This window comes from Tursiops truncatus, chromosome 15 (assembly GCF_011762595.2).
Source record: "Tursiops truncatus isolate mTurTru1 chromosome 15, mTurTru1.mat.Y, whole genome shotgun sequence".
Taxonomy (NCBI): Eukaryota; Metazoa; Chordata; class Mammalia; order Artiodactyla; family Delphinidae; genus Tursiops; species Tursiops truncatus.
The window spans coordinates 55,335,595-55,348,777 of record NC_047048.1 but is presented as its reverse complement, the minus strand read 5'-3'; the positions used below and the strand labels follow the sequence as shown (position 1 = coordinate 55,348,777).

At 44.5% G+C, this 13,183-nt stretch overlaps 1 protein-coding gene across 2 annotated transcripts in view; it reads right to left on the bottom strand.

The window, feature by feature from the left end:
- Window positions 1-674: 674 nt before the first annotated feature.
- SLC23A2 (solute carrier family 23 member 2) overlaps window positions 675-13,183 on the bottom strand; it is a 147,865-nt gene continuing 135,356 nt past the window's right edge. For both annotated transcript variants that reach the window (XM_033839087.2, XM_019941473.3), the window contains 4 exons: window positions 8,585-8,714; window positions 7,759-7,896; window positions 6,809-6,904; window positions 675-5,235 (listed from right to left, as the gene is read on the bottom strand). In XM_033839087.2, coding sequence (XP_033694978.1) covers window positions 5,003-5,235; window positions 6,809-6,904; window positions 7,759-7,896; window positions 8,585-8,714 — 597 coding nt within the window. In that variant the 3' untranslated portion in view covers window positions 675-5,002. The remainder of the gene's footprint in view (window positions 5,236-6,808; window positions 6,905-7,758; window positions 7,897-8,584; window positions 8,715-13,183) is intronic.

Here is a 13,183-nt window from a genome sequence, read left to right as displayed (position 1 = left end):
ACAGGAAGCAGTAGGTTGAACACCCTATGGGAGTGGCTGTGGTGGTCACTATGGCTGAAACTGCTAGAGACAAACCAGGGATAGAGATGGGGATGGAGGAGTTCTAAGTTTGTTCTAAATTAAGAAACACACCAATTAAACACTTCTGGACTTGTCTTCATACCCCACCAGGAGCCATGCCTCTGACTGAATGAGCTGTCACTCACTGCCCTCAGGCTTGGCTCTGAGCTTTTTCTGGCACCAACACTTCAGCATTTCCTGTCCCAGCCTAAACAGTCGGCCTGAAGGGCCCAAGACTGCTCTGGAGCCTTTGATTCCACTGTGTGGACACGACAGCCTTTCTGGTCCCTAAAAGGTCTCCAGCCTCCAGATGTCACTAACTTACTAAGAGACTCATAATTTCACGCCGAAGTCCAGCATGAGTGCATCCTCTAACCAAGGTCTCCCTTCCCCCTTGGGCATCCTCCCAAGGAGCCCACCGTGGTTCTCTAGCTGTGGGGGCCAATGATACTTCAACAACTGCTTTCCTCCTTTGAGTCTTCAATGTATCTAACAAAGGTGAACTTGTTGAACTAAACTTTTTACTAGTCAAGTTTCCTCCCCTAAGTGATGACTTTTAAATAATGACAGGTTTCTTTAAAGACCAGCCAAAGAAGGTATGTGAACAGCAGAACTGTGTCCAGGAGAGCTTTTATTTTTACGGAACAGTTTTAAAAATACAGAATAAAATAGCTTTATCTCTACTATTATTCACAACATCTGGTCCAAATATTACATATTTTTAAAATACTTAAACGTTTAATGAAGCCATGTTAGAAAAACAATATGAAAATTCTTTTTAAAAACTCCATAAAATAATTAGACATCTCAAAAAACAACCCCACCCCAAATACCCTCAGTATGCAAAATAAAAAACAAACAGAAATCCCAGAAAGGTATATAGCCAAAGTCAGTCACAAAAACTTAAGGAAAATATAGGCATCCCCACTGTTTTAAGAACAGTCAGAAATTTATTAACATGTCAAACAAAGGTTGTTACGAACGAACAAAAAGGGTATTAACTTGACTGTCAGTAAGACGGCACCATTGGGAAGGGTGTCCTAAGTGTTGGGAAACACACCGAGCAATTCTAAGGAGGCTGGATGTTACTAGTGTAGAGTGAAGACGAGGCACAGTCAAGAACAGACTAAAAGGACAGGAATGTGTGGAGGCTGCTGAAAAGGGATCCTCTGCGCTAATGTGCTTCACAGGTCCATGGGCAGATGCTGAACGCGGGCAAAAACGGGCAATCTTCTTGCACTACTCCAGTTGTGACTGCGGGAGGGGTGGAGGGTGGGGGAGATCCTATTCTCTGTGTCAAAATCATAAGGGGACAGAGCACAACACGCATGGCATGTGAGGCCCCAGGTGTTTCCCTAAAGCCAACAGTGGCTCCCTGGGCCCTGTGAGAGCTCAGGCTGCCACCGTGTCCAGGGGGCACAGCTGGGTGAGCACACCAGGGGGCAGCAACAGTCATGCCAGGCCTGCTGCCTGCAGCTGAGCATCCACCCCAAGCCGTGGGGGTGAGTGTGCAGGATGCTGCCTTTCTTTGCACCAGACAGGTTCTGATGAGGCTTCCGCCACAGCTCCTTGTTCGTCTCCTATCTGGCCTGACCACTTTTGTGGCATCGATATTATGGAAGATTACAGTTGCCAACTTCAAGTCTAAGTTGCTAGTACCAATATTTCAGCAGAGACATGAATTAAAGAAATAACAACTTAGCTCATGGTCATAAAATATATGCATGGGTAAATAAAGTATACACACATACGAAAGATTCATCAATGGAGAAATTCTATCATCACATGACATTGTCATGAAAATTATCATTCCCTCCCTGGAAAACTGTGACTATTATCCTGGGTAGAAATGTTATTTTACTATATGGAAATACTGTAATATTCATGCATAAACCAGGTTGTCATCATGAAAGTCAGTATTCTACAGTATGAAGCAAATCCTGTGTGTGAATCTGTTACCATGAAAACGGGAAACCATCAGGACCCATGGTTAAGCCACTTCCCTTGCCTTGATCAATCACAAGAAACTTACTACAATCTAACATTTGAAATCATCTTAAGAAAGATTCTGTATCAATGAATCTATGTTTAATTCCCTAGTGAGAATGAGAATGGAAATCGCCTACAAAGACTGGAGCCACTTCCCATTGTGAACCATTTAGATATTTTATCAAAACCAGTGGTGGGTTCGCCCTTGCCACCACAGTGATATTGCAGCATCTACTGTCCCATTTATAAGTTTCTACTTTCCACATCAGGATCACCAATGTAAATGTGAAAACGGTGGGTAGGTGTTCATGTGGGAATTGGAGGGTGAATGCCCTGCCCAAGGACATTCACATCCAAAATATCCTAAAACATTCTATTGGCCAAAGCATAGTGGGTATGTGGCCCCAGCAATGCAAGTGGGAGGTGCACAGGCACAGACCGTGCATGGCCACTGTGTCCCCCCAAACCTCCCCTTCAGGTGTGTGCTTAAACACAAGAAGCAGATGAATATATTTTTCTTTCAACTACAGACTCATTCTGTAGCATATCTGCTAGCCAGAGGACAGACTTCCTAATCTCCTGTCCCCTTCCCCCACCTTGGACAGAGAATCTAAGTTGGCCCCAATGGAACAAGAAAGGCAAAAACCCTCTTTTTCCAATAGGAGGTGTGGGCACAGGGCTTCTTTGCACATTTGAAGGCTTATGGAAAATATCGCCCCAGACCAGCAGATCTGAAACCTCTCAATAAGCCCAGCCCAGGAGAGTTTTCAGAAGGGAGAGGATTCCTAGACATCTGAAGCACATGCCCTGAGTGTTACCCACTGGGAGGGAAGATTCCTGGGTCAAGTTAAGCTGAAAGGAACTTGTTCCTGAATTACCAATGGTTCAGAGGCTTTCATTTGGATATTTGGTCCTTCTGTTCATCTAGAGAGCTAGAATACTGCAATCTCTGGGATGTTTTACAATTTTCCCCATTGTTCAGAGGAGAGAAATTGGAGATGCTGAGCAAAATACAAATAGAAGGAACTAAGCAACTAAGGGGACAACTAGGGCTGTCAGCCTCGAGGGCTTACCAAGTCAAACGGATGAAAATCATTTAACCAGTGTGCTTCTAAAGTAAATATGCACCAAATACACTTCAAAAAAACATACCATACAAATTTAAATTTAGAATCTAAGTTCTTTACTTAATCTGCGAGAAGGTCTTGGCAAAACAATGCAGTGGCTCTGAAGTGTTCTTGCCAGAATAGGCCTTAAAGCCCCAAACTTTACAGGAATCAAGGAGGCTGATTCTGTCTGCTGCCAAAGACATCCCAGTGTGGTAAGCTGAACCAGTTGCGGGCGCAGGAAGTTCGCCACGTGCTCACTGCCTGGTAAACAACCAGGTAAATACTTAAGAAGCACTACCTCAAGAAACGAGGTCACTCAGGATTTTTCTTTGATTGCAAATTTAAAGCCAAATTCAATAAAAGTCATTTTTATCAGAAACAATTTAATATTATTAATTAGAATTCAACAGAGGGGGCCTGCCAGCTGCTCTTCTTACTACCTTCAGCAATAACTTAAACAGGAAAGGCAGCATTTGGCCAGGGGATCTAATCTTCCCCTCTGCAAAATCAAAATCCAGTGGACATTCAACATGGCAACTCACAGAAAGTCTCCTTAAGCCTTAACTGCCAGATATGAATGGCAACACAACTGCAGTGATTAATTTACCAGGAGGCCGCACCATTCAATATGGCGGCTGTTTGTCACCTGCCCCAGCTTCCCTTCTTCACAAAACAAATTCACTATAACTTAACCCATGGTTTCTGGGCTCTGGTCCAGTAGTCAGTTTTGATAAATAGATTAAGCATTATGTATTTACACTTTCATGGTATCAAGCAATACAAAACACAACCGCAATAATGGTTACTGGCCTTTAAGAGCCAGGACAACAAGCTTCCCTGACGGTGTCTACAGCTTTACAAATGCTGGTTCCTTTCTTAATGGGGGATAGGAGGTGAGGAACAAGTAATAGGGATGTAAGGTAAGAGGGTCACATGGAAAAACACTGATTTCAAAAATCTATAGTCAATAACATTAAATAGGAATAAAATCTTGTAATAATAGATACACACAACAATAACTGACATCCACATGTCAGCAGAACCAAGACTCCCATAAACACCTGCTTGGTGCCCTCATGGGCACTCTATACCCGTCACACCAGCCAGGAGTGAGAAATGCCAGCTAGAGTGTCTCAGCTACTAGTAAACAAAAAGAGGCCAATAGGAGATGTGCTGGCCCAGCTTGGGCCAGGGTGGCACCAAGAAAGTGTAGTTGAGAATCAGATACTGATTTCAAGGTACCTTCCCTTCCCGTCCAATCCCCCAATTTCCATTCTAATTATATCTGTACAGACTTTACCCATGCACAGATTTGGGGATAGGGTAAGCATGTCACTGTTTTCAACTGGCCAGCAGCCACCTCCTACAGGAGTATCAGGGAACACAGAATCTCATTTGACAATGCAAGGATACTGGTGTCCCTTGACCAGAGGAGGTCTTTGCAGGTGAAGGTCCTGGTGCTTCCAAGCACAGAAAGCCCCTGGACCCTGGAGGTGGCCTGTAAGAAAGCTAGCACAGGGTATTAGAAGGGGACTGAAAACAAGGAATCGCTGTGGGCTTTAAGCATCCACTCCCACGGGAGGACAGGAACTTCAAATTCAGTGACCATGGCCAGCAATGGATGCTCTCAAGGGCAAAGGGTCAAGGGCTTAAATAAAAAGATAGGTGAGACACCATATTAGACAGGATCACAACCCACAACAAAAAAGCTACTTGTAATCTGTCTTAGCTCTGGGGTGGACAATGTAAATGCAGATCTACAAACATATATGTTACTGCTTGTTACTCAGCAAGGAACTACAGGTTCATGCCTCACTGCGGCTGGGCCACAGGGCGAGCTACGGCTATACTGTGGCCTGCGAGTCTTCATCTGAACTCCGGCTGTTAGTGCTCTTCCTGAGGCCTTTCCATGTGTAACCTGCAAAGGTTGGGCTGATGGGTAAGTAGCTGAAACATCTGTATTTTTTAATAATGTTCATGCCAAATGGCAAGTCGTAGGATTCCATGCCATCAAGAGACTTGCTCCCTTTGCCCACGCCCTTCTTCCATTTCCTGATTCCCCTTTCCTCTGGAGTACCTGTGGAACACACACACACAACAAAACAAAAACAGAACAATGGAATGTTTAGTTAAATAGTTCTACCAAGAATTGAGATTCTCCACTGCTGCTGTCTCATAGATTGAAAGGAATGGGATGACACAAAGAACACTTGAGGAGTAGTTGATGCCCAATCCAGAAATCTAAGAATCACTAATCCCTCAAAAGAACCACTTCTCTCTAAAACGCCGATCTGATCTTGCAAAATGGGGCCCAGAGTCATTATTACATCTCACAATGCCTTCACCACTTGGTCATTGCACACCCACCCACCACTCATCCAGACATATCACTTTTTATACTGTTTTGCTCCATTTCAGTGGGTGGGGGGTGCATTTGTCACATATTCCCCACTTGTTGTGCTCCTGTGAGGATGAATTGCCACTGGCATAACACTCCTGGCAATTCTGCACCCTGACAGATGAGTCAGGGAGAAAGATCTGGACCTACAGGGTTCAGCAACTCCTGGACTCCTTTTCAAAAATCTTTCCAGTGCAGAGAGGAGCACTGGCACCTGCTTTTAGCTACATGGGAGCCCTAACAATGTACTTCTCTGCCTGAGCCTGGGTGTTGAGCTTGACTCTATGGTGCAGGGCTTAGGAACCTCTCACATATAAGCTATGCTCTCCCATGGGCATTTCAGTAATAAAATTGACTTTAATTTCCATCTGCCTGACTCCTTTGTCTCTCTCTCACTTAGTGCTGACTTAGGAGGGAAAGAGGATGTTACTGGCCTCCCACAAATCGAACACCTTCCACCTTTTCATGTGTGTGATTCCTTCTGCCAGATGTGTTCACCTCTCGTGCCCCTAGTAACCTCTTCTTGATTGAGGCTTTTTGGAGGTAGGTTACGGGCAAAATCTCAATAAAACCTTCAAGCTCCAGAATAAACATCATCCTTCCTTGACAGTGGATGAATCTACCAGTGCGTCCATGGCAGCACTTTACAACGATACAAAGCAGCCTCCTCTAGGAAGCTGGGAAGGCCACAAGGCAGGGCCGACATCACATCCTACTCCATCACCCAGCACTTGGCATAGAATGCACCAGCTGTGAAACAAGGGCTATGGGTGTTGGAGAGAGAGCTGCCTCCATACATCTCTCAGGCACTGGTCCTGGCAGTGGCCTGCCTCTGCAATGACTCATTTAAAGGACAGGCTCCACAAGAAGTGCTGCCCACTGGTAGCAGCTGGCTCAGGAGTGTGTGAACAAGTCAATGAAAGCCAAACTGCAGAGCTCCAGGCAAGGTTGAGCAGAAGGGCAGGCAGCTGGAGCATGCTTAAGGCATCCCGCTGCCACTTCACCATATGCAAGGAATTCACCTGCTTTTTCTTAAATGTAATTCAGCAAGAAGGAAAAAAAAAAAAACTAAGTTTATTAGCAAAAAAGTGATTCATGAAAGGTGGCTGAAAGTGTCATCTTAACCACTTTAGAAAAGACAGTTTTAACCAGTGATTGCTTTGAACTGATTCACTCTTCCTGCTTCCCATATTTATTTGTCAAAAAAAGTAAGTCACATATGTAATAAGCATGTTTGATATATACCACATACCTGGGATGGTGTTATCCAAAATAAAAGCCACACAGCCTCCTACAAACATAGCAGTTGTGAGAAGAACATTCAACACTTGATCGATTCCTGTTATCCCTGAAAATGACATAGCAACTGGTCACTGCCAGCCAGAATAGGCCTGCTCTTGACTTAGAAAGGAACACTGGGGTGGACACTAATTGCCAGTCCGTCAATACAGTGCATAAAAGTGTAAATTTCTGCTATGCATGTGTAGATAAATTTTTGCCAGTAACATGTTAAACTACTATGAATGCTTTCAACAATAATCAAAAGTTATCTCCATAAGGAAAATTCCTAACAATGGTTCACAGATGATAAATCTAATACAGTGACGTTCAACCTGTAATGAACTATGAAGACTTTGGGAGTGGAGGGTGGTGTTGTTTGCAGATTAAAAAAAAATCAATATAAAAGATGGCTGTTGTAAGGCTGAAAATTTTACAAAGTGAATAACAAGACAACAAAAATATTTGTGGGGTCAGCAATCAAACGAAGGGCTTCAGAATTCTGGGTTACTAATTAGTGCTTAGCTTCTTTTAATTAGGAGCAACTTTATTTCTAAAGATGTTATCACATGAATGAGATAAATTAAGACAGAAGTTCACACACTTTCTATATTTAAAAATATAATGATCCTCAACAGAAAAATAACATGTTTGGTGAGAATATGGAGAAATAGATATCACTGTGTCCCACATACCTGGTGGGAATGTAAAATGGTTCACCTGCTATGGAAAACAGGTGGTTAGGAGTGCAAAGGGCTGCCAGATAAGCTTCAGCCAAGTGGGATTTAAATGAAAAACATAGATGAACATTCAACAAAATGATTCCTGAAGTTCTAAAGTACCCTCCAACTGGTGATGAGCTGTTTGTGAAGTGCTGGCTGTGGTTCTAACTTCCCCACAAGATTCAAGGCCTGTTTTCCCTACCTGTGACGAGAGGGTTCTGTCTGAGGTAACTTGGAAGGACAAGCCCAAAGAAGATTGAAAATCCAAGCACAAAGAGGTTCCGGGAAGAATTTAAATCGATGAACTGCAGGTTAGAAAGTCCAACAGCTGTGATCATTCCTGGAGAGAAAAACATTAGACCACAAGTTCCATTATCTCACCTATGGCATGGATGACAGATACACTGTTGAAGACAGACTCCCTACAATGTCCTTTCTTGGTCCCATCAGAAACAGGTTGGGAGACTGTGTAGTGACAGGACAGGGACCAAAATGTGACCACCTGGGTCTCTGATCCAAATGACCCTCGGCCTAGGCATTATTTGGGCCTAAATAAGGGGCATAAACATCACACTATGCTTTTTTTAGACCAGGCAAAAAACTAAGGACATTGGCTCTCCCTCAAAAACTTGATTCAAACAATTTCAATTACATTGGGAAATGCACCCAAATATCAAGTCCCTGATTACTATAGCTGAATGGCACAGAGATCAAATCGAGTCCCATCGTAAAAATGGTCAGTTTTAAATGGCCCAGAAGGGAAGATATCTGAGTTTAAATCAATTAGAAATGGCAACTAGAGGGAATAAAATTTAATTTGATTTTTCCTAGCTCAATTATTCTACCTTTAACATCAACTCAACTCAGAAAGTGATATATTGTTTATATGTTTTTAAGGTATATCCTTTTGTATTTTAAAAAAGAAATTTATCGTTACCTTCAATCTCACTGAAGGGATTCCTTAGCAAATGTGAAGAAAGAAAAGGAGCCTGAGAAGGAAGCCGGCTATCAAGGAAATGGAATTTTACCAAAGAGAGTACAGAAGAGGGCGCCAAGCACAGGATCCGGGAGCGAGGCGAAGAGGGCACTGAACTTTCCAATCATGCCTAACGCCAGCATGAGTGCTGCACCGTACTGTATCACCCGACGACTGCCAACCTGTGGGACACACAGAGGGCAGAGACAGGCGTTAACCTTGAGGCCCTCCAGCAGCACACACAAGTACTCAGGCCCCGCGGGAAAATGTGACAAAACCCACAGACAAAATCTGGATTACTCTTAAAACTTTTAGTTAAGAGGGTTCAGTCTCATTTCACAATGAGGATTGATCTCAATACTCTAAACACATAAATATTACTATAAACACAACTAGAGTAAAAAGATTACCACCACCTTTCCTTGTTCCCATCCCATCCGGTTCTTGCCAGAAGCTGACCGTTCTGCTCTCCTTGACTACGGGGATCCTGGGGCTCAGCCTTTGCGTCTCCGAGCCCTGGGCAATGTCACCTCAGTGTGCACCTGCTCCTGCGCTCTGGTCCTGGGTTTCTAATGCCCACAGTCACTGGCCAGGATGATCTTCTAGTGTCTCAAATGCAAAAACTACACTTGGCCCCTGCTTCTCTTCTAGGTTCTGGCAAATCAGACAAAACCCCCAAACATTTCTGGAACTACTTTTCCTCCTGGTGTATTACTCATTAGAGGTGGCACAGCCTGGAGACCAAAGAGTGCAGGAGCTGCCTGGCTCCTGTCTCTGCTCCACCTCTAACTATGAGACAGGCATTAGCCTCTCTGGGTGGCAGGATCCTCATCTCTGTAACAATGAACGGTGTGCTTCTGCTTTGAGGATTAAATGAGATGCAATATAAAATAGTCTGAACAGCACCTGGGAAGCATTAGGTTATTTGACAGCCTCCCACCTGAAATTGCTGCCTCTGGCCTTTCCTCTGCCCACATGTCCTCTCCACTATGATGGAGTGACCTCTTTAACATCGTGACTTGGGAGGTCAGTCCCCTGCCTAAGTCTTCGGGTTCTCATCCCCCTTCTGGCCAGTTCTCAGACACATCCTTCAAAATACAACCCCAATGCTACCTCTTCTGCAAAGCCTTCTTTGATTCCAAGGCTTGGCTTCCCCAACTCTGGACTTCTGCAGCACCATGTAAAGCATTTCCCATGTGGTCCCAACTTTATTGGTTAAGCTTGATCTCTGCCTTCTAGAAGCGTTCATCTAGTCCACTGTCACCCAGGTAGCGAGAGATGGAGCTAGCACTGGGCTCAAGAATCCTACACTGTTGGCCCCTACTCTGTGCTGCCTCTCCCAGGAAAACATCCTGAGGACGTAAACTGGATAAAAGAGGTTCCAGAAACGGAATAGTGTCCACAGGGCTTTATGTATGACTTACAGTGAATAGAAGATGGCTACTTAAATTTTAAGTAACTAAAATGAAATGAAATGTATAAGTCAGTCCGTCAGTTGTACTAGTCACATTTCAAGTGCTCAGTAGGCATGTGTGGCTGGGGGCTCCCACAGGGGATAGTGCAGGTACAGAACATTTCCACTATTGCACTGTTCTACTGGATGATGCTGGGCTGGACCTTCCGACAGCTTCTCAATGTGCCCAAAGGTCAATTTCAGAATAAGAATTGAATCTTTTACTGAGCTGTCCAGCTAGAATCAGTCACAGCTGACACTGGAGCCTAGCGTCCATTACTCCAATTTACAGTTCCTCCCATTATACCACCACTATGTTCAGGGGAGCGGTGAAAAGGTCATGCAAACTGGCAAACAGAGCAAAAGTGACTTACACTTGGCTGTAATACATGATTAGGAAGGCTTTCATTTACAAATAGCTTGTTTTTCAGCATTTTCAAGGACCTACTACGTGACCAGCACTTGGGAAACTGGGATGGGGGGCGGTGGTGGATACAAAGATGAGTAAGTCACAAGCTTATGATAAAATAATTGTACTGTTGCAATTGTTATGTTGCGTGGGAGTCCAGTGGGAAGAGAAAACTCTGAAAAGTTGGGGAGGGTTCCCTGGAGATGGTCTTGAGGCATGAGTTAAGAGAAAGAGCAACCAGACAGAGGGATCCACCTCCCAGCAGGGTCAGGCCAGTTAGGTGTGCAGGGGGGAGGGCTGAGCTGGCCCTAGGGATGCCTGAAACAATAAATCTTTTATGAAACCATGCAAGGAAGGCTGATCTGCCTTAGATGCTGTCCAAAAAAAGCAGCAAGTTAGCCATTCTTCTGTTCAACAAACATTAAGTGAGTGCCTATTACACATTTCTGTTCCAAACACCAGAGACACAGCCCTAAAAATCCCTGCCCTGCTGGTGCTTACATGGAGCCTTCACATCTCTTTCTCCACTCCCTGGAATCACCTCCCAGACTCCCTTCTGATCTCCTTCCTGAACTGTGGCTTTGCCTAGGGCCACTGAAAAATCGACACTGCATTTCTGACTTTCCAAAGTGTTCAACAGGGTGGTATGCTGCAGAGGAGAAATGACCTCCCTCTGGATACCATCAAAGAGATAGTCCAGCCAGGGAAGATGGTGTTTACTCTTCCTAGAAATAAACTTAGGGCTAAATATCATATAACAGTATCTCTATTTTGCTTATTTAAGCACATGCTAAGTGTTTTACATCAAGTTATTAATTCCAAAACCTTGCGAGTTGTCTTTATAGACAAGGGTATAGAAACTCAGAGAGGTGACGTTTCTTGCCCGTGGTCACTTTAGGAGAATGTGATGGAACCAAGGCTGGATCCAAAGCAGCCACCTCCCTACCATGTCATGCTGCCCTTCTCTGTGGGACAGACACTGGAACACACTCAGCAGAGAAGTCCTGCACATGGAATCCAACCCATTCAACCCTCAGAACTTCAGAACACACAATGGGGTAGGCAGCCTCAACTCTGATCAAATAGTTAGAATGTCCATGTCTGTACATGGAACGCCATAACTGGATAAAGGATAGCAAACAGTGGAGTTGCCAGGAAATGGAGGTAGATTCTCTGGAAGAGCCACATATCACCCTCTTTCTATTTGTTCTGGAAGTCTGATACAATGGTCCAGACAGTGGTGTCTGGAAGAATTTCATACAGTGATGGAAACGTTCTGTATCTGTGCTTTCCTGTGGCCACCAGCCACATGTGACTACTGACTACCATATTAGATAACACAGATCTAGATCTAGAACTGTCAGATTTCAGATCTGAGTTCTAATCAGAAAATGACTGTCCCAAGTCCTTCAGCTGGACAAGAGGCAGAATACTGCCTATAACCTTGTGCTTCCTTTTTCCTGGGCAGGAATCTTCCATCAGCCACATGGCTCAGGCCACAGAGAAGTTTCTGGTGCAAGTCCTACTTCCCCACCCCAAGACATCTGTGTAGATGGCTCAATTATACCCCCTTGTGAGTCAGGGCAATGGAAACCAATTCCAGGGCTGATATTGCTCTCAAATGGATAAGGCCTTTGCCTAGGGTAAATGGGTCCAAAGGGATTCTGAGGTAAGATCAATTGGCTCAATTAAAAAATGCAGGCAGGGTGCCTTTTCAGAATAAGCTAGCACTATCAAAATTATAATAAAGATAATTATTCTCCAAACCATCTCAGTCAAGTTTTAGAAGGAACCTTAATGACAGCACTACTTACTCCCTACAGTGACCTTGGTTAAATTATGTGATGATGTGTTTTAAAAAGGTGCAGAAAGGGAGCTGGCTTGTTAAACTGTTTCCCCAAGAGTCCCTCCATCTATAATAATTTTACTACTCTGTTATTTTGGATTAGTTATATGTCTACAGGCTCATGGCAGCAAACTGGCTAAAAAGTGAGTGGCTTATGCCCCATTTGGTGCCCATTTGACCCTTCCCTTAGCTCTGTATGCTCAGCATCTGCTCTCACCATGGGCAGCAATAGGACCCAGGCATCCTGGAGGAAGTGCCCATCAGGCAGCCCTCACACGTCATGTGCCAGGAGCAACAGGCAGCAGGTGGGGCCACCACCAGCACACCTGAGGCTGAGCTCTGTGATGGCCTGGCCAACTTACAGGAAATCAACCAGCATGTCAGGCTTGCACAGTGCATGCCCTGCTCCCTTTCACTTGGATTTGCAGTTACAATTAACCAAACTAAGTATCTGGTTTCTTTTTATCTGGTTATATAATCTTGCAGAGGGCTGGAGGAGGATTTCTAATTTTAAAGAGGTCAAACAGTTCTAGAAGGCTCCAGCCCACCCCCAAGTTCTCAAGTTCAGGAGGAAGACCTCTGACTCATGCAGGCCACCCTAGGTGGTGAACCAGTTCTAACGGTGTCTAGCTGTGCAACATACAATGGCCAGGGCCGAGCTGCATTCCTCAACACCCTGGGCAAACAGCAAGCTCTGGCCCACAGCAACTGGGATATAAAATTTATTTGCTAGTAAATTTGAAAGGCCAAGAAGTAGCCTCCTTTTTACTGAGGCTGGATTGTGGTGTCTGTGCTTGGAGTGGGGTGGGGAGGAGAGACGAGTGGGGAGGACTTCAGACCCAGGCACTGCTTCAATCTGAGTGACTCGCTGTGGCTTGTGCTGCCACTTAACTCCACAACCGATTTCATCTGAAAGAGAATGATGCTGCTGCAGTTTGAAAAC